The sequence below is a fragment of the Scleropages formosus genome, chromosome 2, assembly GCF_900964775.1.
Source record: "Scleropages formosus chromosome 2, fSclFor1.1, whole genome shotgun sequence".
Lineage (NCBI taxonomy): Eukaryota > Metazoa > Chordata > Actinopteri > Osteoglossiformes > Osteoglossidae > Scleropages > Scleropages formosus.
The window spans coordinates 18854719-18879490 of NC_041807.1; the positions used below are offsets into that span (position 1 = coordinate 18854719).

The 24772-nt window shown below is 48.3% G+C and overlaps 1 protein-coding gene across 1 annotated transcript in view; it reads left to right on the plus strand.

The window, feature by feature from the left end:
• Positions 1 to 24772, plus strand: part of LOC108931420 (chemokine-like protein TAFA-5) — a 50371-nt gene that overhangs the window by 12750 nt on the left and 12849 nt on the right. The window contains exon 2 of the mRNA XM_018747173.2: positions 7392 to 7541. Coding sequence (XP_018602689.2) covers positions 7392 to 7541 — 150 coding nt within the window. The remainder of the gene's footprint in view (positions 1 to 7391; positions 7542 to 24772) is intronic.

The window sequence follows — 24772 nt, forward strand, 5'->3', positions numbered from 1 at the left end:
ATTGCTCCAGTGAAATCACCCAGCTGCATAAATAGATGAATAATTGTATGTTGCTTTGGAGAAAAGCTTCATGTGACTGCACTAATGCCCAGTAATTGGCTTCATCATTGGATGTAAACGCCACTTGATGATTTTCATTGACTTACTGTTCTGCATATGCCTTTGATTTTAATGTGTCTACAGGTGATCATTTAAAGAAAATAAAATTATCAAAAGTTCTGTACCAGTCCAAGAAGTTATTGCTCTCCTGGCTGCCAGACTGTTCTTCTTTGGAGAGTATTTTCTGAGCTCGCAGTAAAGAGCGATGTGGTGAAGGGTGTGTGTGGAGAGGCTCGGGTCCAGGAAGAGTTGAAGTGTGAATGATGTGGCTCATGTGCACCATTTTTATTTGACTGTGACAGCCATGTTTTTTTTTTTTTTTTTTCCTCCTTTTTTTTGACACATTCTGTCTGAACTTCTTGATGATCGTGGTCTCTTTTCCTCCAGTTGTTCTTTTTTTTTTTTTTTTGGACTTGCAGCACTGGATAAAAAATACGAGTGAAAGCAGTGCAGTTAGAAGGCGTGAGCTCTCATTGTCCAAGTTGTCCTTGCCTGAGATTTTTTTCAGGAAATGCCAACTAATGGGTTTCGGAGATGCAAGAAATAAAACAGGGAAAAAAAAAAAAAAAGAAAATTAAAAATCCAAACAAAAAAGTAAGGTTCCAGAAGCTTCTGTGGAAAATCCCATAATTGCTGAGTCCTTGAGATGTGCACATGGTCTTTTGGGTGGTTGTGTTGTGTTCATCCAGTTTCTCTCCACTGATTTGTTTGGATTGTAAGACCTCCCCTCTTTACTGTGTTTTATAGACCCTTTTCATGCAGATCCCTCAGTTTCATGTTCTTGCCTTACATTGCTTTCTTTTTTTTTTTGGAGTGTCTTATCAGCGTATTTAAGAGCAGATCCTCGGGCAGCGGGCTTGTTTTCCACTTTAGGACGTTCCCTTCGGTGCCAGGCTGCGAAAAGCCCTAATTTTGTCTCCGTTTGCTGCTCAGAACAGCCTCCCGTCTCTTACGTTTCTCTCGAGGAGCCGCAGAGGATCCAGGGCACCGTGGGAGTGGGGGTGGGGGGCATGTGTTTATCATACAGCTGAGCCAGGGTGCGGGTTTTGAATGAATGGGGGTAAGATTAAAGCTGGGGGCACCGGGGTAAGGGAGTGCGCCGCTTGCATGCCGATGAACCGCCATCAATGGCCTCATGCACCAGGCTGTCTGGGGTGTCGTCAGCGATCGCCTGCATTCCACTGCAGCTACAGGTACAACACCGTGTTTTGATGCTGCGTTTGGATCTATGGTTGGGGGAAAACACTTGTGCACTCGCTGAGGGTTGTAGGGAAAGGAAGATCAAGTTTTTTTAATTCCTGTGCCGAAGTCCCCATGATTGAGCCCAGTAATAAGTGCGCCGATAGAGCGTACGCCTGTTTCGCTGGCCGGGGTGATACATTTATCATCTTTTCCTTCTTAGTTTTATCTTCTCATGATCGTGTGTTATGAAAAGTGGCTCACTTATTGTTGGAATGTAAGCGCAAGGCCAGGTGTGCATGTGCGTGTATGTTTAGATTAAAAATGCTGTCGCTTCACACACACTTCACCGAGACGGAAATAAATGTGTAACTTGGAGCGGATGCCTTGCAATCGAAGGAACCGGGTTCAAATCCCCACCTTAGCTCTAGTGGCCTTGATGGCGGTATTTAACCTCCACTGATGTGGTACAAATGACCCTGCTGTAATTTAATATGTAAATGGGTAGGAGATTCTAAATAGCTTAGTGTAATACACTGTAGCTGACATCGTAAACTCGCGCACACCCAGGACAGGACGTCAGTCCATCGCAAGGCACCCCAAGCAGGACTTGAACCCCAGACCCCCCGAGAAGCAGGATCCGGTCAAACCTGCTGCGCCACCGCACCCCCTACCTCCATTGTAAGCTGGCTTGGACAAATATATGAACGTGTGAGGAGGTGCAGCAGGAAGCCTTTGGCTCAGGGCTTGACTGCGGTGTAAACGAGGTAGGTCTTTGGATCAGGTAAAATGATTCCACTGACGGAGGCGTTTTACGCGTAAGCCGTTCGCATGAATGGCGAGCAAACGATGTGTCCTGAATACGGAGCAAAACCGCCCTTCCTGCTGGCTGCTCCACCTCCGGTTGCGTTTCTCCGCTCGTTCGAGTAGACAGAAAAACCTGCACGGGGCTCACGCGGCGAGATGCGCCGGTGCTTCCGTAAGAACGGGAACGCAGAGCGTCCGCTTTCCTCGCCGTTGCTTCGGAGCGAGAAATTCTCACGCTTTGGTTCGTGCCTCCCAATGTTTTCATTCCCCTCGGCACAAGGACAGGTGTGTTTCTACAGCTGTTCTTTAGTGCTTTTATAGAGGGAGAATGTCACCACTCGGAGTTCCAACAAAACTCAAAGACGAGCGTTTGAGTGGGTTTATCAGCCGTGGAACACGTTGTTATTTCGGTGCCGCGGGCTGTTCGTCGCTTTGCTGAAGGTACTGATGCTGCGTTCGTGAAAATAACCCTCGTGTGCTTACAAGACGCGTCCGGTGACCTCCGAGAATCCGTGTTTTTTGGTGCTGTTGCGCGTTTAATTTTCTGAGAAAAGGCGCCTTGATTTTGAAGCGTACGAACAATACGAAACGTCGCCGATGCCGTTGCTCATACTGTTGGAACAGGCCAAATTAATCATCCTTACGTTCTCGACGAAACATCCATTTTTATTCACGGGCCTGACAGCTGCATCTAAATCGGTCACGTTGCTCACGTGACAGCTGCGTTTGGTGGGATAATTTGTATTTATGTAGTGCCTTTACAGTCACTTTCCATCGCAGTGCTGAAGTGAGAAGCCTGAGATGCGATGTCACGTTGCTATAAGGGTCCGTCCTCCTGGACTCAAAATGTGCACGTTGGGACTGAATGTGGGGATGTAACCCGAGCGGAATAGAACGTCGGGGTGTTCCTGAAGCTGGTGAGATGTTGAGGTGTCGCCCGGGGGGACGGAACATTTTGCGTCGCCCAAGCAGCCCGTTTGTTGCAGGGGGCCGGAGGAGTTATGTACCTGAGTGTGGAATTAAACTGACAGACGTTAAAGCCGTGCGTCTGTTAGTTGGGTTACCATACTCGCCCTACTCGGCTCGTTCATTCCCGGGTCATTAGCGGGCATCGTCAGGTGTTTGTCAGAATCACTTGCTGGACATCAGGACTCTGCCCTGGAGCATGGTAACATACTCTATATCATTTTTGCCCTCGTGGGCGAGGCAGGCAACTCAGAATTGTGGTTCCTACAACCTCACGCCCAACAGGGACAATGGAGTCCAGTCGGGTCTGTTGGGAGAGCCGTTCTCCGTTGCCCAGCATGCATCATACCCGAGCACCAGGTGACATAGGGTTATACACCTAAATGGAAACCTCACCAGCAGGGGCTACACTGTGGTATTTAACCTGGATTCTTTCAGTAAAATACCCAACTTGGTAAACGGATAAATTGCACTTCTCTTTGCCCTGGTAAAACAGTAAAATTGCAATGCGTTCATGCACTGAAATTATGAGATTTAATGTAAGAACTGGGGGGCGCGGTGGCGCAGTGGGTTGGGCTGCTGTCCTGCTCTCCGGTGGGTCTGGGGTTCGAGTCCCGCTTGGGGTGCCTTGCGGCGGACTGGCGTCCCGTCCTAGGCGTGTCCCCCTCCCCCTCTGGCCTTACGCCCTGTGTTGCCGGGTAGGCTCCGGTTCCCCGTGACCCCGTGAGGGACAAGCGGTTCTGAAAATGTGTGTGTGTGTGTAAGAACTGTCCTCTACATTACTGTGCGTACGGTTACCGAAAAAGGGCTCAGGAGACAAATACATGCAGGAACGCGAGCTTCATTCTACCGCAATTTGGTTAAACAGAGTACACGCACCTGGGCAAAACTCTGCAAACACAGGATACAACAATGGGGCTCAATAATTTCCCAAAAACAGCTGCCGACTGAACTATTTACATTTATCTGACGCGTTCCTCCAAAACAACTTACAACATCAAGGTTACAATTATTTACCCAGCCGAGTAATTTTTTTCCTGGAGCAATTCAGGGTAAGTACCTTGCTCAAGGGTACTACAGCCAGAGAGAAGGCTTGAACTTATTATCTTTGGGTCTAGAGGCAGTTGTCCCTCCATACACACATGTTCATATATAAACTATAAGATAAATACATTTTAAAACACTGGTCACGCGGAAAGCACGCGTCAGGCTGTGAAGGTCACTGAATGTCTTCTTAGCACCGTGAACCGCAGCTGTTGAAGGGCGGTCGTCCGCAGCCGTGAAAATGGAGGCCGAGAAGAAGAAAGAGGAGGCAAACGAAAGTGTCACCTCGCCGGCGGGCGCGGCGCCGGGGTCCCGCTGCGAACGACGCAGGAGATTGAAAGCACTCGGTGTGCAGGGCGCAGGCGCGATCGCGGACGGGATCTCGGCTCTCACCGCTCCGTCACCGGAAAGCTTCCCGCGCTCGGAAGCCGTTTCCAGCAGCATGTGGCCAAAGCGTTTAAGCCGGCGGCTCTAGTCTCCCCGCAGAGCGCTCGTGTGTTTAACCGTGGGGAGCGCTCCTATGCCGAGCGCACAGGTCACGCGCTCCTCGAGGAGAGCGCAGCACGTTCGCCGCTGGGAACAAAGCGCGGGGAAGCAGAGGATTCTGGGAAGCCTGGCGGGTCGGGAGTGCTATCCTTTCAAAACGTGAACGAGACTCGCTGGTTGTCACAGTCTCACAGGTTATATAGTCAATACAGTGCCGAACAGGGGAATTTGAGTATTCGGGACCCTCCGTATCGGCAGGGGTTCCACAAACTGCAGCCCCGCTAAAGTGAAATATCCGAGAATAGCTTGACATTACCCTGTAGACCCAGGAAAATTTTGAAAAAGATAACATAAACGTAGCTGGTTTTTAACTCCTGTATTTGTTCAGAATTTTAGTAGAGTGAAAGGAGAAGTTAAAATACAATTAAATTAAAATAAAATTCCTTGTTCTTCTCCCTATTCCATATGTAGAATTAAACAAGAAAGCTATGGTGTGCAGATGGGTTGGGTTGGGGGGGGGGGGGGGGTAAAGGTTGTGGTTGCTTTCCAGTTGCAGCTAAGTATTTTTTTAAATCACAGTTTTTTTGGTAACAAATTGAAAAGATAAAAATGTACAGACATGAAGGGCTCTGTGAATTTCAGAAAGCGGCAGGAAAAAAAAAAAAAAATCTCTTCACGCCTTAATTGAAAAGTTGTCTGTAGTTTGAACTGAGTTAATGTCGTTTCTGTGGAGAGAGAAGCAAGAGAGGGATTTCAGCCTCTTGGATTTTGGGAGCAATGATGTATTTGTGGTTATGGCAAAACAGAATTTCTTTGAAATGAATCACAATACATGGAAGAGGCGGGGCGGGGTTGGGGGGGGAGGGATTCGCTTCGATTTCTCCGTGCTCTGAGGCTGATGGTGTTACTCAGCCAGTCGGGTCACCTCAAGGAGACAAAGCGCTTGGAAAAGTAGCTCTTCTTTCACACACACAGCAGCTTCCTACAGATTTTCCAACTTGTCCTCTTTACATTTCTGGAAAAGTCTGTTGGTCCTTTAGGGAATGAAACAAAGCACTACTTGAGTGTTTGCCCTGCACACACACACACACACACACACACACACTCTTTCTGGTCCCATGAGCCACTGGTCATCACTATGTGACTGTGCGATGTGTGTGATATGAAAATCGCTACGTGACCTGGTAGATCACTTAAACTTCACATGGACACTGTCGAAAAGCATTTTGTGTCTGGCCTGTTTAACATTTTGGTAATGTCATTGTCATTGTGAGGAAGCATCAAGTTGCATTTGAAGTTTGATCTTCATAAGCTGTACATTGCTGCCAAAGGTGGTCCTACAAAGTATTAATTCAGGAGGCGAGTGCTTATTCGTTATATTACTTTCTGTCTTTTTCTTAATTTAGATTAATGTCTGTTTTTTCCTCACCTTGAAATGATAGAGTACTGGAGTGGTAAAAATTCCTCATCTTGAGTTGTGATCATTTCTGATGGATCTATGACTTCTTTCTATCAAAAGTATGGATTCTTTCATCTGATTGCCCTAAGGCTTCGTGACATAATCCACAGTAGGCTTCTGAACACATAAAGGTAATGATCACCGGTTTTATTTTTAATTTGAGGTGTTTTATTCACATTTTGTACCTCTGTGGTGTTCCCTGTCAGATCTGACCAGTTATGGGAAATGAATCGGTGAGACTTTTATAAAGACCTTCAATCAGCTGCTGAGGAAGAGGGTCTTGATGACATGGAATTAGCATTTTCGTTGAAGAATGGGAATTTGTTGTGGCCTTCATCCCCCCCAAGAGTCATGACCAGCTCGTAGGTGAAATGTGAACAGCGGCTGCTTTAGGGGGTGCGCCAAAGGCACTTAGATTCAACAGATCCATGTATGCTTCCAGCTGGTGAATATGGAGCGACGAATGATGCCGCCACCACCTTGTGGCGTGTCGAGTCTGGTCAGTGGTGGCGTCCTATGGTATCTTAGATGTCTCTGCCACACATGGAGACCAACCCAGCGTGGAATCAGGGGAAGTCCGGCAAGAGGAGGCTCTTTCTGGAAGATCTGGGCAGAGTTCTTGTCTCTCCTCTTATTCAATGATGTGTAGCGAGACGTTGGCATCACCTTCTGGCAGTTGGGTGAGGGGTGTACAGGAAGTAAACTTTTCATCCCCAGCCGGTATCCCCAACTAAAGAGCAGGCAGATCGCTGTAACGCAGTAAAATGTAAAACAGTTCAAGGCGCTGAATACTTTTCATAGGCACTCTATGCCCCGCAGCACTGGCAAGAATCATGAGAAGAAATCTCATTTGCTGTAAAATTTGAAAAATGTGCCATAGAACCTTTTGATAAAGGGGTCGATCCCAACAATTCCTGCTGGACATCAGGCTGATTTCATCCTTTCTGCCCCTATCTGCGGCCATCGTGTGTAAGCTGCAGGCGACCCCAGCCGCTCCTTCACTCATGTGCCATTTCTTGATAACACGAGCATTTTTTTTTCGGCTTCCCCAGGCTGCCTTTCCTAGACAATGACCCCTGAAGAACGCTTTGCGTTGACTGTTTCCAGTGGCAGCACATAGTGGCCTCAGGTTTTCTATTCTGATGTCATGCCGCAGGAGAATTCTGATAGTGGAATTTTTTTTTCTTGAGTTTTCTGGATGCCGACTGCTTCCAGCGGGCTGATTCATGATTTTTTTTTCTTCTTCCCTTCATTAGGACAGTTGGGAAGACGGTTCAGTGCTGTGGATGAGTCAAGTCACCTGTGTCGCCGCCTCTGATGTCGCTTCCTGCTTTTGACCGTGTGCTTCCAGGTCAGCTGGCGGCGGGGACGTGCGAGATTGTTACTCTGGACCGGGACAGCAGCCAACCGCGGCGAACTATTGCACGGCAAACTGCACGGTGCGCATGCAAGAAAGGCCAGATCGCCGGCACCACGAGAGCCAGGCCGGCGTGCGTGGAAGGTAGGACGCGAGTTTCGTCTTTCGCCCACCACGTCTACAAACACATCACATCAGCATTCAAACGTTGCGCGGCGTGTTCAGGTATTCCAGTAGCGGCGCTGCCCGTGTAAACACCTTACGGCGGATAACATGCCCCAGGAAAGCTCTTATCCTGATTATGCCAAAGGAGAATTAGGCAGGTTGCTTGTGCCTTTAATAACGCGAAAAGACGAAGGGTGTAAAGAGCTCTGTCCCCTTATAGCTCTCGAATGCTGTGTCTGCATGTGCCGTGGGAGCGCAAGTAGCCGGGGAGCCGAGCGAGTGGGGCTTCGGAAAAAGTCTTGCCCGTCGCCAAGGCCCCACTTCTGCAGGGATGCGGCACAGATTTTTCTTGCGAAAAAATCCACCGCTGTCAGAAGCTTCAATTGTCACGATTTCAAATGAATTTCTGGACTCCGGAAATGAGCAGAATAAACCTTAACTGGGCAAGAAAGTGGCCGCTCCATAAAAGCACACCTTGACCTCAGCTCATCTTTGTTCACGTATTTACTCCTCTTTTTATTTAGGAAGAAATGTCCTTAATGGACTGTTCCTTGTAAGGCAGGGAGCAGCTGATATGAACGCATGAAATTGTGTAATCCATTCCCTTCCGGTTCAGTCTAGACAGAAATGTAGTATCCAGCGCTTGACCTCAATCTGTTTTTCCATGGTACAACCAAACTGGAAAAATTTACCCGTCCCATCAGATGTGGCACCTGTCCAGTTTTGGAACATCGTTGGAAAGACAGAAAATAAGTAAACGTCTAGGTGTAAAACGTCCCGGTTAGCTGTGGTGAAGGTGAGGTGGTCAGGGCATCACGTGCTTTTAGAGAAAGCATCCAGCCTAAAGAAATTGCCTAAAATACTAATATATTTGGTTGCTTTCTTGAGGGAAAAATTCTTTCGAAACGAAAATGCTGAAGATACAATTAGTGACGTCCTGTGGCTTCTTTAGTATGATGGTGGCCATCGTACATCACTCATAGTGTGTGAGTGACAGAGAGAGTGTGTGTGTTCCACTGATGTATGGATGAGTGGCCCATTGCAAGTAGTGTATCTAGCAGTGTAAGCCTTTGGGTGCTCTGGTTTCCTCCCACAGTCCAAAGACATGCTGTGACAGAGAGAGTGTGTTCCACTGATGTATGGATGAGTGGCCCATTGGAAGCAGTGTATCTAGCAGTGTAAGTCACCGCGGTGAATAAGGTGTGCGGGCCGGTAACACTACATGGAGTTCATTGGAAGTCGCTTTGGAGAAAAGCGTCTGCTAAGTGGATAAATGTAAATATATAAATGTACCTTAATTTAATGTGTGTCGGGCGGGTATCAGAACGATTGTACCCGTCTGACAGTTTACATGTAAGCAAATCGCACAACCCCGGTATCCCTTTGTAAGTACCCAGTTACACCCAAACAGCAATGTCCTGCGTGTGAGGTCACGTGCGTTCTGAAAGAGAGTATTGACCATCGTTGACGTGTGTGACGAGTGCAGACGTATTCGCCGTGAGAAAGGTGGCGGGCGGGGTGCCGAATGGAAGCGTTGAGACGGCGTGTCACTGTCGCCCGTGACAAAGTGCCGCGTCCCTCAGGTGCGGATTTCGCTCTTGCGCGTTGTTTCATCATCTCGGTTCGCGGCTCTGCGGCAGCGTGCGGCTGCGCCGTAGTCGGACCCGGTTACTTAATTCCCGTGCCGCGGCGGCGCTTCTCCGCTCAAATTATCTGGCAGAATTCAAAGGGATTCCCTGAGGTGTGTGGGCCAGCAAAAAAAAAATTCCTCCCCATCATTACTTCAGCAATGACTTCATTAGAAAAGGATTTATTACGGAGTGTTTAGGCCCATTACCGCGTCGATGGACCCGCTAATCCAACTGTTTGCTCAGTTCAATTACTTTGCCCCACTGCGCTTCTTACTCTCGACCCCCTTAAAAGATTGTTTATATGTGCTGCAAGATGGAAAATGAACGTAGTGGTGATGGTACCTTGTTTCTTTTTATTTTCACCTTTGCTCTTTATTTATTTTTCGCTGCTCGGCTACCTCTCGTGCCGCGTCCTTTCCCGTCGTTTGGAGGCGCGGCGAGTCGCGATGAACTTCTTCTACGCCCCTTTGTTCCGGAAGGTGGTTTGGCGGCCGTTCGCTCTGGAAGGGTTGCGTTCGTGGGGTTACGCGCCGGGCCCGAACGATCGCCCCGTTTGCCCGCGACGCTCCTCCTGAGCCTTTTGTCGGGTTTCGACGCTTCTCGCCGGGTCGGGTCAACTCGGCGCTCTGTCCCTTCGTGCAGAAATGAGCGAGTGGGGGGGTGGGGAGCGGAGCGTGGGTTGTATTCTGCCAGAGTGGAGAAACAAATGAGATTTCAGTCATTTTTAATCTTGGGCAATCCTCAAGGTCCCGGCGTACCGGTAATACTGCGAGGTATGAGGTCCCCGGCTGACGCGAACCCGCCCCGCGCGCCCCTTGCTCTCTTCCAGGAGGTCACGTTCTAAACAAGGTAATCCGCGGCACCGTTGCAGCCCCGCAGCCTCCCTCTGTCGTATTGCACGAATATTGGAAAGTGAAATAAGATCTGAGAAATCTATCATCTTTCTTATTTGTATCTGGGGCACAAACCTAAGTCTTATTTCAAATTGCTAAAGCCGCCAAGGTTATATTTAGGATTTTGTGGATTTCGTTGGCGTTACACCTGGCACGTGCGCATTCCGGAAGGATTACTTTGCGTCCCGTGGAAATGCGAGGATGTGCCGGCGTCGGCGGCCTACGAAGGAGCTGCGTTTTAAGGACGCCCTTCGTGTCGCAGACACAGCCGCCATCGTGTTCCCAGGATGAGCTTGTCGGCATCTGGACGCACGTAGCGGTGGCCTCCTGCTTTCGGTAATTTCATGCTTTATGGCCTTTTCATCATCTCCAGCAAAGCAGACAGGGCGCTCATATTGATTTCTGTTAAACAAACGGAGAGGCAGGGGGTAATGTGAGGGACCCGAGCGGGCGTGCCAGTGGCGGGGTGGGGGGGGGGTGCGGAGGTCCGTTTACGATGAAACGATACCCCCTGCAGGGGACAGACGCAAAGGTGGGACACGCTGTTTTCTTTCACCACAGCCCTAAATCACTGTTGGATGCGGATTAAAATCCCAGTAATGACTGAGATCCCCTGTATTGCTCGGGTGACTTGGGGGAGGGGAGGGGAGGGGAGGGGAAGGGTGGGGGGAGGTTGTCGGATCGCTCCTGACATCAACCCCAGGCACCTGGATGGCACTGAAGAGATCCACAAATCTCAATAGCTACATACTCGTTCCTCTTATAGCGCAATCTCAGCAGAACTTAAGGAATCGGAAGGCGTGTTAATTACGGTGTTATTTCATGTAGTAAATATTAAACTTTTACTGGCGCAGTGTAGGGTCTGTGGCTTCCTCAAGGGTACCACAACAGCAGGTGGGAATTGAACCTGCAGCCTTTGGGCCCGGAGGCAGCAGCTGTAACCACTATGCTCCCAACTGCCGATTTTTAATAATTGACCTGCTGCTTTTCTCCAAAGCATCTTAGAATGTCAAGTCTGTACACGACTCATTTACCCATTTGCACAGCGAGGTGATTTTTGTCGTATCGGTTCAGGTCAGGTACCTTCCTCGAGATCCTGGGAGCGCAACACGATGGATTTACGCCACCTCCTCGCCCAGGAAGCGCAGCAGCTCTGGCATTTCTTCAGGAACTTCTGTAGCCAGGAGGACTCTCGGCAGGTGACTCTTAATGCGGTCGCAGAGCTGTGAAATATGACGCTTCTGTCTTAAATGACCTGGTTCATATGACCATGTGGCTTAGCGATGATGAGGCGGATGCCTTCGTCTTCCGTGTCCCGGGGAACCCAAGGTGGGTTTGCGACGGCTGCGAGGGCTCGGGCTGTGACTGGCACATATGAATTGGCAGGTGCGGGGGGGGTGTAGTTTCTAGGTGTGGCCGACACACACACACACACTCAAGACACGAGGGGACCGCGTCTGCCGTCTTCACTCTCTCGACTTCTCCGTTCGTCGACGGTGAGACTCGCATTCGAAATGGGATTTACGTAAAACCGGGATAACGACGAAGGCTTTTGTCAAAGAGGAACATTTCTTTCTCCGTTTGGCCGTTTGAGAGAATGGGAACAGATTAATCTGTAGCTTTTTCTGACAACGATACAAGTCAGTACCCACTCCGAATCTCTTTGTATTGTTATTTTTTTCGAGGACGCTATGATTTTAGCAGTTCCGTTCCGAGACGGGCGGCCTTCTCCCCATCCATCAAGGCTGCCTCGCAACGGAAGGCTTTCGTGGCCGAATCGCTGTCGGAGCTGTCAGCCCGTGCAGAAATCGGCGCGCAGTCCTTTTCCCAGAGAAATCGTTGGGAAGGCACCGTAGAAAAGTCACGAGAGACACCGGCAGGGTCCAAATGCAGCGGCCGAGAGGAAATCGGGAGCGAAAGCACCGGTTCCCAGTGACACGAATGACTCCAAAGTGATGCGTTAGAATATTTCTCACTCTACAATCTTTGCTTTTTTTGATGCAAAAAGCAGTTGTATTAATATTCTGGACAGTGTGAAATAGTAAAGTTGAAAGGTATGTATTTGCTGGAGTGAAATACTCATATTTTTAAAACAAACAAAAGCACTTAAATGACTGGAGCGGAAGTTATGGAACGTAAGAAGTTAAAGCGTAATTATTTTTCAGCCGCAAAAACATACATCGCAACATCACCTTATTAAAAGTCGAGTACCTTTGTGAATAAATTGTCGATTTGGTAGCTAGTCTGAAACGAATCATGTGCGAGAATTTGTTCTAACTGTAGCTTCACGTGAAATTGAGTGGTTTTCGTCACGGGAACGGTTGTTGCTTTGGGGTCTTTTATGTTTCAGAATCGTTTTACACTTCAGAACGTGACTCTCGTCGCGAGCACATTAGCGCAGTAAAAGGAGTACGTTTCAAGTGGCGATTGCTCTGCCGGTTAAATTTCATGATAATTAAATTACGGCTGTTGCAGTTCCTTCCGGATCCCTCTCTCATTCGGATTTTGAATTAAAAATGCTTAAAAACTTTTAAGAAACAATTATTACAATAAGTGTAATGAATTATATAAAGGATGTTTAATGCATTCTGGAGTTCTGGGAATAATAAGTGTTTTGTAATGCTTATGAGTGCTTATGTCACATGCCTTAATGTATTATGCATGCCTTATTATACATTATGTATGTATATCGCTCCGTTATCTATTTTTAATACATTACGCTGAGGATATTTGCGGAAAAACGCTATTGAAAAGGATTACATGTAAACTGGAAGCAGTAATTATGTGTAGATTCAGAAATGCTGAAATAGTACTTTGCCTTTCCCGGTTGCGTGTGTCGTAACTCATCGCTTTTCATTTCGCGTTCCGTTGCACGTCATGCGGTCGTGATGTTTGCTCTAGACTTTTACGGTCCATGCGTAGTCGTGTCAGAGCAGCTTCTTCACACAGAATTCGGATGCTTCATCCCGCACCTTAAACGACTTCGTAACCGTTGATGTAAGAAGGTCACGTGTTCGCATCGTGCCGTTCCGAGTTCCTCGAACCCGGTTCTGTGGGTTTCTCGGGAGCCTTCGATGTCCCTTCAATGCCCTTCAGCTGGCCAGTCGCCACTCTCAGTGCTCCAATGAGAGAATGACATCAAAGGAACCCCCCCTCCGCCAATCACTTGGAGGAATATTTTTCGATTTGCCTCCTGGAGGGTCCTGACGCACCTTCCTTCCCGTGGAGCCGCCCGTCCTGCGCCTTGGATGTGTCGGCCACTGGTTTGTCCGTTTGTTCCTTTGTTCGTCTGTTTATCTATGTTTCTGTCTAATTTTAGAAGGGGTTATCCCAGCGCAGTCAGCACTGTGCTCAGCAAAGTGCTGCCTGATGAGAGGCGATCAGGTGATCAGGACAGGTGATCGGAAACGGAAGCTGCTCTCTCTAAACCTCAGTGTGAGTCCCGGGTGCCCACCCCCAGCGTACCCCCCCAGTGTATGTCCATCAGCTCTGACTTGGGCTCATTAAATGTTACTGGGTGATTCTGGTGCCGTGACCAGCCTTCTTACTATTGGTTGATGTTGGCCAAAATGTTGTCATTAGGACAATAAGACATCTGCAGCATTTACATGCGGTAAAACACAGTGAGGCACCTTACTTCATCTCTGGTAACATGTGATGCTGTTATTTTCTCTACTCCTTTTTTGACAGTATTATATACTTGCTGTACTATGCAGTACTTTTGCATTCTGGGTAATTCAAATTGGCGTAGGAAAGCCCACTGGGTACCTGGCTTTTTGATTTTGGAAGTTTTATTAGGTTTCATGTTCACACACACACACATACACTCGCTCCGTTCCTTCCGTGAAATCACCCCTTTAGGTAAATCTGGGGAATTTTACCATTGTTTCTTACAGGGAAAAAAAGTAACCAGTTCCCAGACAAAGCATGTCACCGAAAATTAATTGGAAAACCAAAATAAAACATACTTCTGTGTATGAAAATGACAGCTGGAACATTTTAGAACATTTATCATAAGTATTTATTGTTAGCTAGTCTTTTAATGTAAATATTTTAAATTAATTGCTTACAAGTAACCACTTGTCCAAGGCAGAGTTGTTGTGGTCCAGAGTCTACCTCGCAAGCACGGGGCATGAGAGCTGATACTCTGGTCAGGGATATTTTCATAATTTCTCTCGCAGACATTTGTGATACAAGGAAATGATACACACACACACACACACACACACACACACCGTCTGAAACCGCTTGTCCCAAGCAGGGTCGTGGCGAGCCAGAGCCCAACCTGGCAACACATGGCGCAAGCCTGGGGAGGGACACACCCAGGACAGGACGCCAGTGTGCCACAAGGCTCCCCAGGCGGGACTCAAACCCCAGACCCACCGGAGAGCAGGACCCGGCCAAACCCACTGCACTGCTGCGGTGCTGCGCCCCCCAGAAATGATATAATATATTGTAATATATAATACGATGATACACGCTTTATATGTGAGACAGTGTTCTCTTAGAGATGCTGTGTGGAGTTACAAACACTGCATTGTCTTCCTGTGATTGTGAGGTTAAGGCTTTAGTCACAATAACGTACAGATATTAGTGTTATTAAAGGTGTCTCTATGATGAGTCATGCATGTGGGCGCTTGGGCACAAAGGGAATGGGAGGAAGGGGGTCCGGTCCCTCACCGTTATCCCTCCGTGCAAATAAAACACAAATTACACACACAGCTTAAGTGTGTTCTCAGCCCTGGTCTTTGTGTAAAGGGGTAAATTAATTGCGGTGAAAAGCATCTGCTGAGTTCGCACCACCAATATAAATGAATCTGCAATTTCTGTTGTGGTTTTAGATTAAGAGTAGTCAACATTTGTGATCGTTCGAGATTGACATCGTTCTTCCAAGTTGCCTTACGCTCTGCATAATTTTTTGTTCTAGTTTCTGTTGTGAAGAAAAGTTTGTGAACCCTGTGGCGTTTTTATTTATTTATTTTTCTTTGCATTAAGGGTTCTTCAAGTAGGGCAGCAGCTGGTAGTGTAGCAGTTAGAGCTGCTGCCTTTGGACCCAAAGGTTATAGGTTTCAATCTCATCTCCAGCTGTTGTACTGTTGAGCAAGGTACTTACCCTGAATTGCTCCAGTAAAATTACCCAGCTGTATCAATGGGTAAATAATTGTACTTAAGTGTGTAATAAACACTGTAAGTCGCTTTGGAGAAAAGCATCAACTAAATGTAAAACTCTGGATTTTGGTCTTTATCCAAGTCATAATAGTGAAGAAAGTCTTAGAGCAAGCAGCTGAAAATGGAAGCTGAAATCCTGTTTTATATATTGAAAACCCGCCGATGTTGGTTTTTTTCCTTCCTCCCGTACGGGACCCGGTTGTGCGAGGAATGACCGTGCATATGTTAATAGTGTAAGGATTCTTTTCGTATGGAGTAAGACCATAACTGATGATTTTTTTAAACGACTTTTTTGACTGACCCCTTTTTTTTTCCACCGCGTACGATTGCATTTCATAAGTTTATGTATAAGTGCTACATATTAATGGCACGTTCAATATTCGCCGGTCCCGAAGACAAGGACGAGGGTGCGATTTTCTCCTAAATGCGACGTGGGGCGGACACCTCGGGAGTCCGGTCGGCGGAGGACTCGGGTTTGCGTGCTGGAAAGTTGAACGGGCGCCGCGTTCCTTCCTTTGTCTAATTACATTCGAAAGCACAGCAGAAAAATAACAAGGCGCAGCGGCGGTCGTCCTTGGAATTGCAGGGTGTCGGGGAATAAAAAATGATGCCCACATACAGTCCCTAAATGCGGGAGGACATACATCACCATCCCCCTCGATCCCATCCATCTGGTCCCGGGGCCCATTTGCGCCTACAAGAAAGCGAACATCCTTCCTCTTTGTCACGCGGGGCAATTTTCATAAGAGGGTGTGATGGGATATCGGCCTGACAAAATTTCTTTTATTACTGAGGTGACAACATGTGCAGGGCAAAGCAAATTTGGAATAAAAAAAGGCAAATGATTACAAATGACGTCTCCTTCGGTGCGAAAGGCGTATGAATCAAGTGCGGATTAATATGGATTACTGCCTCACGAGCCTCGTGGTGAGGTTTTTCAAAGTCGCCCAGTTCTAGTTATCGCTGCGGCGCGTGCGGCAGCGTGCAAGTGGGGCGTCCTCTTGGCGCGGGCAGCGGCGGGGTTGCTCAAGCGTACCGCTTCTGTCTATGCGACACCTCCGCTGGCAAGGCTCGGCATCTTCGTCGAAACTGCCGCGACCCCCAGGGCCTGACGTCGAGTTGTCTAGGGCAGCCGGTAGCGTAGCGGTTAGAGCTGTTTCCTTTGGCCCCCAAAGGTTGCGAGTTGGACTCTTCCCTCCACCTGTAGTACCCTTGAACAAGGTACTTACCCTGAATTGCTCCGCTGAAATTTTCCAGCTGTATAAATAAGTAAGTCGTTGCATGGCTGGCAAGTAAATGATTTTGAAATGAAAATGCAGATGATACAATTAGTGATTTCACAGGGTTTTTTGTCCTGTGATGGCGGTTGTCTACTGCCGAATTTCTCATTGTACCTTCAGTTATTGTCCATCTGTTGTTCTGAACCCTCTCTGACTATGAATTAATGATTTGTGGTCATTATCTGTCCCTAACTCTTAACTAACCAGGTGGCACAGCGAGTAGTGCTGCTGTCTCACAGTGCCTGGGTGGTGCGAGAGAACGTGAGTTCCACCCCCACTCAGTCTGTGTGGAGTTTGCATGTTCTCCCTCTGTCTGTGTGGGTTCCCTCCAGGTGCTCTGGTTTCCTCCCACAGTCCAAAGACATGCTCTTCAGGCTCCCCCATAGTGTGTGAGTGACACAGAGAGTGTGTTCCACTGATTTATGGATGAGTGATCCAGTGTAAGTAGTGTATCTTGCAGTGTAAGTCACCACAGTGAATAAGGTGTGTGGGCTCATAACACTACATAGAGCTCGTTGGAAGTCACTTCGGAGAAAAGCATCTGCTAAATAAATAAATGTAATAACTGTTCATGTCCAGCCCTGACACCAGTTGGTCATGGGTTTAGCAATCCTAGCAAGGTTCATGTTGAATCCACCTCAGATGCTGTACTGGAAGTTGGTTTCCTGTTGTTGATTGCATTTTATGGTTTTATGCTTAGCAAAGTAAAGGACTGAGGGGACAATGATATTAATAGTTTTGTCCCATTTCTGTCTGATCGGATGAAATTCAATGGTATTTTACCACAGTCAAGGTAAAAAACGGCTCATGGGGGTGTGTGGCTTACAGCGCTGTCCCATCCTTTGCAAAATTCACAAGTTGCAGTGGATCTGTTCCTCTCCTACTGTCTTGAGTGTCGCAACCTCAGAATGGAACGCGGAGGCCTTGCGGTGGCAGACGGCGGGAAGGCGCTCCTCCGACTCCCGCTAGACTCCAGACGGGAGACGCGTTAATAATAAAGAGGCCAGGTTGCATCAGCCCGAAAGGTATTGATGAGCGGCTCGGCCCGTTCCTGAAGAGCGCACGAGAAACGTAATTGCGTATCCAGCACGGACAATTTATTTTGGCCGGGACGACTGCGCCTGCGCTCCGGCTCCTCTTCGTCTCCCTCGCCCCCTATATATCGTCCTCATCGATTCTCTAATAATTCCCAAAAACATTCGGTCGCCGTTGCGCTGCACCGTTCTGCATCTCGCGCTTTATTTAATATGTCGCCAGCTCGATTTAAATAGATTATCTCTGCGGCCTCCTCCGAGCTGTAGGAGCAAAAAGAAGTAGACAGGCAATATGAAACCTGAAGGGCGGGTCAATGAAGGTTGTGAAGTGGCTCTGATTTAAATGTCCGTTGGGACTTCGTTTTTATGATGAGATGCCCCTGGGATTTGAGTTCTGGGCTGGAACGCCTGTCGAATGAGTAATATACGGCGGAGAAAAAAGCAAAGCCTCGGCGTGCGTCACCCTGGAGAAGCTAAACAAATATGTGAGCGAGCGGAGCTGTGGAATAGCTGTGGGACGGCCATGGTCTCCCGAGGTGACGCGCAAGCGACTGGAAGTGGGAGACGGGCGCCTCGGGGACGGTGTTCTCCTGAGGACTGTGCAGCCTGCTACGCCCTTTCCCAGGTTCGGCGAAAACCTTAGAATCTTTGTAATCAACTCAAGTTTGCACTTGTTTTTGCATCCCGGAGGGTCGGCTCACGGGACCGGGCCCCTCGAAGCGGAGCGTTTGGCCGTTGCCACGGCAACCGGAAAGATGCCCTCTCAATAAGGTGAGGTGGCGTGAGCGGCGGAGGACTTGGAAGCGGACGATGTCCTGGAGAGTCCCTAAGTCCCTCGTTCGCTTCTCTCCCTTCCTGAGCTCTCTCCGGAGCCGGAGCTCTGAGCTGAATGACATGAGGATTAACGAACCCCACAAAGGCTTCAGCATTTATTATTTTGCTCTTTTGTTTGATTTGTCTCAGTCGCTGCGGCATCTTGGGAAATATGAAGCCGGTAAATACAGTTTGCTCAATGGGTTTGTTATTTTGGCACAGAAGAAACGGTTGCGCTGTGAGCAAATGAGTTTGTTGACTTTCTCCAAGATAAAGACAGGTATTTGTTCCTTCTCCAAGGACCCCACACTGTCTGAACCCAAGCGACCTCCAGACGCTTGAACGCTGATTGGATGTAGCGGCACGCAGCGATGTTTGCGCGACGCAGAGAAGAAGAGATGGCAGGTACCATGCCTGGGAAATGCCGCCGCTCGCCAGGCCGTTGAAATTCCTTCAGATTCATCCGGGGAAAGAGCGGCCGGAGGAGTAATACACCTGCCACTTCCAATGAGCTTCAGGCTTCGCCGAATATTCCACTCTCCATTTAAACGCAAATTCTGCCGGAGCTGAACAAGGCCGACTCGCTTCTTTCACCTCCTTTGTGTACATTAAAGCTGTCTTTGGAGATTCGGGGCCGGGGAGGGGGAGAATTACCCCAGGTCTTCAAACCATCAGCCACCGCTAAGCAGTAGCTCTATGTTCGTGGAGCACGTCTGGGATTGGCGATCAAGAAACAAGTTTACGTTTATTCATTTAGCTGGTGCGTTTCTCCAGAACGATTTGCTGCGATAAGCTACTTACACTGATTTACCCATGTATACATCTGGGTAAGGGCAAGTTCCTTGCTCAGGGTCGCTACGGCAGCGGGAGTGTTTCGAACCTGGCTCCATCACGTCCAAAGGCTGAGGTCCATGAACTTTATTTTTTCAGACTCAAATAATAAATGTTGTCTGAGGGAGCGGTGTTCCTGAATGGGCATCATGGGCAGTTGTGGGAAGTTCCAGAAGTTATGTTATACCAGTGCTGGGGCTCCAGTATTATTCTTCTTCTTCTTCTTATTATTATTATTATTATTATTATTATTATGAACTCAATTATGTACTGATTCAGAAGTGCAGAAAGAGACTTGTGAGCTTCAGAAGGTTACTGTTGAATCCTCGCGTTCTTCTTGTGGCCCAGGGGTCCTGTCTGGTGCGTTACCCTGTAGAGTAGAGATGCTCCTCTTATTAAGATGTTCATGGGAGGTGCTGAAGGACCTCTAATCCTTTCCGACTCGCATGTCTAGTTTCGGATCAATCGGGAACGCATCCAATCTTCGTATGGTCAAAAGGAGAGGGGGCCATTTGGTCCTGACCGCACGGCGGCCACTTAGCGTCGGCGAACCACGGAAACCTTCGCCGTGAATTTGCAGACGCGCATCTAGATGCCAAGGCCGACGTGACGTCAGGGGGCCGGTGCAGCCCGCTAAGCGCCCATCGTCGGGAGCTCTTTAGTGTAACTGATTGCGATCACATTTCATTATTGCGCCCTCCTTATATCCAATTATGGTGATTAACATTTCACGGTGCGCTGCGTTCCTGTCACTCGGCGCTGGTTTAATCAACCTTTGGTTCCTGCACTTCACGCTACTTGTCCTGCTCTCCTCTGGATTATTCCTCTCAGCCCTGACGGGGGAGAACCTGTGGAGACCTTTCCAGGGGAAAGTCCCGCAGCAGGAGGGGCGGGGAGGCGTTGTAATCGTTGCGATGCGGCTTTTTCGGGTAAATTGACAAGTTTACTCCGTGGATCGTGGGATTTCTGCGTTTGTACAACGCGTGGATGCTGAGGAGTCGCGGTGAAGTCGATTTCGGTGGAAGGACCCGGACAGGTTTCCTCCCGTGCTTCAAATCGGCGTCGATCGGAGGCCGGACAGCATCAGCAGCGGGACGTGCAGAGCTTAGCGCGGTATTACCGCAAATTTATAAATAATCCTCCCCTCGGCAGCGAGGGCCCCCCTCATTTATTGTCTCAATAAAAGCAGTCAGCTGGTCCCTGCGGCGGTCATCAGTCAGAAGCTGCTGTAAGTGGGCCAAGACCGCTGGGGTCCGTGGAGACCGCAAACACCTCTTCGTCTTCAGGACATGGGCGGCACGCAGCTGGGACCGGTCCATCACTCACGCCTAATAGAGACCTCCAGCAATCAGAGGCGGAATAGAACACGTTTAGCCGATTTTAAAAAAAGAGAAAAAAAGAGAAGAAAAATGAAGAAAAACACAGCTTATGCGCTGCTTGTCATTACTGTACTCTAGATGGGAAGTGTACGCTGAAAATACCACAGTTTTGGAACAATCCGAGCATATTTAAAAAAAAAAAAAGATATTCATTAGTGTTTCAAATAGCATAGTGGGTGAATGAAGGTAGTCCTCGACTTAGGACAGGGTTGTGTTCCAGCGACTTCGTCGTTGTCACGTCCATGCCCACAACTCGGTCGACAGCACCTGACTGACTCCCTACCCTTTAAAAGACGCTCCGTAGCTCCCATACCTTTGCGGAATCTCATCAGAGACAACCGCCCTTCCTCGCGACGCTTCGTTCACAAGCATCGCTAACTCTCAGTTAACGTCCTCCGGTTTTTGACCCTTCGCTTCGCTTCCCGACCACGTCCGCGGATCCTCGTTCCTGTCCTGTTCGCCGCTCTACCGACCCTTCGCTAAGTCCCCCGACCTCGCTCGTGGATCTTCGTCCTGACCCTGACCGCCAATCGACCGACACCGAGAACTTGCCTCATCCCTCGACTCCGAGCGAACGACGCTGCACTTGGGTCCAGCCTTCCCGGCTACGTATGTTTCGCGTGACAGTCGTAAGGCACGCATCCCCTTGTGCTGTGTTATATGAACAGTAATCTGTACACAATTTATATGCAAGATCAACATTCATCAGTGCTTTGCTGTATAACAGAGCTTTGTTATTTTTCACTAATTTCACACATTCATGTTCAAACAATATGAATGTGCAGTAGTAGTAGTTATTTTGTCATGTGGCACCATTGTCAGTTCTAAATTAGTTTTCTTGTACTTTTTCTAGACTAACACCGATATCTGGAATGGAGCCAAACACAACATTCTGTTAATAAAACTCATCACTGCCACATAATCAGACACTGACTGAGACCCAGACAGCCAGAAATATGGTTCAGGTATTTTGTAAGTCAGGGACAATCTCTGTGTGAACTTGTAACCTGAAGGTTGTTGGTTCAAACCCTTAACTCTGCTGCTCCTTCAGGAAAAGTGCCCTGCTGTATAAAAGGGTTAAACTGTACAGTATATCTTGGGGCACCAAGGAGCATAGTACCCTTGAGCAAGGTACTACAGCAAAAATGGAAAATTCCCCGGTAAAAAAAATTACCCAGATATGCAAAGTGGTAAAGCAGTGTAAGTAGATTAACGCAGAGTCACTTTGGAGAAAGTGGCAGATGAATGAACTGTTTATTTATACATAATATATATATGTACTATGTATACATATATATTATATATGTATACACAGTACATTCATCTGCCACTTTTCTCTAAAGTGATTCAACGTTAACAAAAAGTGACTCAAACGTTAAGAATATATATATTGTGTATATATATATATATATATATATATATATATATATATATATATATAAAATGAAGTTTTTGGTTGACTGAGAAAGTTGTTTTAATTATTTTATACCTATTTTTACTCTCTAATGAACTTGTTCATCTCCTATCATATTCATCAGACTTCAAGAAATTATTTTATATATTTGTGAAACCATGGGTATCTGAGAAGAATCCCCTACAGGAACTCGTTTCCTGGCCTTTTGTACCGGTGCGTGTGGAGATTACCACAATTTACACGTGACAGATATTTACAGCTGTGTCCCAAAATGAGGATTTACACTCTGGCTAGTCTTGAGTATTTTAATATTTGTAGACAGGAGAAAAAAAAAATGAATCCGTACATGGGTCAGTTATGTTACTGTCAGTGCCGTGGTGAAATTTAAACGTAAATGTGGTACGAAAGCCCGATCACCTTGGCATGTGAGCACGAGCAGGAGCCGGGCACATAAGAGAGCGGCTTCTCCTGCGGACGAGGAAAGCCCGAAGCGGACCGTGGTCCGCGACGGGTCCCCTGGGGCCCCACCGCACGGCCCCCCGAACGGCCGTCTGTGGACCGGAGTTCAGAGTCCAGCTGCCGCTTGCGGAGCATCTCGTCGCACCGCGGAAATGTCACAGGTTCTCCAAGATCCCCCGGGACTCGAGCGTCACGCTCCCTTCGTCTGTCGGCCCTTGACGGCCGAGCGCATAAACATCGCCGTGGCGACCCGCGTAGCGACCTGCGAGGCGCCCCACCGACAGGGTCTCCGATGTGACCCGCTGAACGGCGCCGAGGGGCGCGGGAGCAGCTCGGCGAGGGGATCGATCGGCGCTCGCAGAAACTTTACCGCGCTGCAAAAATGGAATAAAACGGCACCGTCCGAGCCTTTGGGAAAGTCGGCGTTGCTCTGCTCCCGCGTAGCATGAAACACTCCTGCTGGGTAGAGTAAATGCGGTAAATTAAGCACTGAAGAAAAATCATACATCCCTAAGTACAAGAAGTGATTTTTAATTTTCTTTTAATATTTATCTTGAAAGCGCTCGCTTCTGAAGGCTGGTGCTGCAGAAAGACCAGTGTCTCACACTAGTTGGGAAGTATTATTTTATACAACATACGCTGACAGAGTGAAAATGAGGGCACTTTGTAGTAACAGTCCGGCATTTCCTGTTTGACTGCGCCGTCCAAGTGCTCCTAAGCTCACCCTTTGCACAAAGATGGGTTCTGTTCCGCGGTGCTGGTGTGGTGGGGGGGGGGGGGGGTGTCACCGTGCTCTCCAGCACCACTGCGAAACTGAGACGCGCAGACGTTGACCAAAGGGCCCTTTGAGCAGCTCTTACGGGTCCGAGGGCGGGGGGGGCGGGGGGGCGTTCGCTCATCGGCCACAGAGCTCAGTAGGGAAGCCTCCGGCTGCATGGGCCCGCTGTAGCACCCTGATCAGGGTACTTAGAGTAAATATTACACAGCTGTATAAATGGTTAGATGACTGTACAAATATAACACTGAGTTACGTTAGAGGAAAGAGTCAGCAAAATAACAATATTTCCGGAAAAATCTGTTACCCGGGCCACCGTAAGCAGAATGTTGTGCTGTGTCTCACTGAACCGGATTTGTACTATGGCTTTATGGACTGTGATTTCCTCTGGTCTCCATGATATCTATTCCGTATATATAATATTAATACTATGATATTAATGTATAAATGAAATAATAAAGAACGATATAGCAACAGCTGAGAAGAGGTGCGGAGTGGTATTAATGCCTAGTGGCTTTTTGTCTCGGACACCGACGCTGGCTATTATGAGCGGGGCAGCCCACCCCCCCATATCCATCACACACACACACATCATCTGAAACCGCTTGTCCCATACGGGGTCGAAGGGAGCCGGAGCCCTACCCGGCAACACAGGGCGCAAGGCTGAAGGGGACACACCCAGGACGGGATGCCAGTCCATCGCAAGGCACCCCAAGTGGGACTCGAACCCTATACCCACCGGAGAGCAGGACCCGGTCCGACCCACTGCGCCCCCCTCCCATATCCGTCTCTCCTTAGTAAATACAATTTTCGGGTCGAGTCCCTTTAGTGGGCCGCGTGACGGCAGCACCCGTGTCTCTGGCCCAGGAAGATTAGTGGCGAGTCCTTTCTCCTTCTCGGGCTGCTTTATATGGCATTAGGTGGAATTTATTACCCAAGATTCCCAGCTGTTGACGCGTTTGTGATATAGTATTTCACAAAGATAGTGTCCCACTGCGGGTGTAATGATGTTATTTCTGTCTTATCTCCTCCAGATGAACTGTGTGCCCAGCACCTCCTAGAGCCAGATTAGATCCAGGTTGTCGCCCCCCTCCCCCCAACCCCCTTGTCAAAACACGAATTGCCTTCAGACCTCGTTCCTCCATCTGTTCCCATTGAGTCGCTGCGACACAAACGCAGCCATAATGAAGGACACAACACCATTGTGTGTGAAATTGATTAAAACGTTATCTAAAGGCCAATACCCCCCCCCCCCCCACCCTCCCCGAAGGGCCCGTGTATTAGTGATGTATAACGTTTTTGCGCCCTGCATCAGATAAGGAGTGTGAAATGTTGGAATTAATCCCGTTTCTGCTGTGAGCGGCACCCCCCCCCGGTTTTGTTTGAAACCAAAGGGGATTAATAATTGGACCCAACAGGAAATCGCAATCAAATTTCCAGTGGCAAAACACTCCGGGGGGTGTGATACGTTATTCGGCGGGTCATATTACGTTTCATTTTCTTTCTCTTTCACCCAGCCAGGCCAAGGGAGA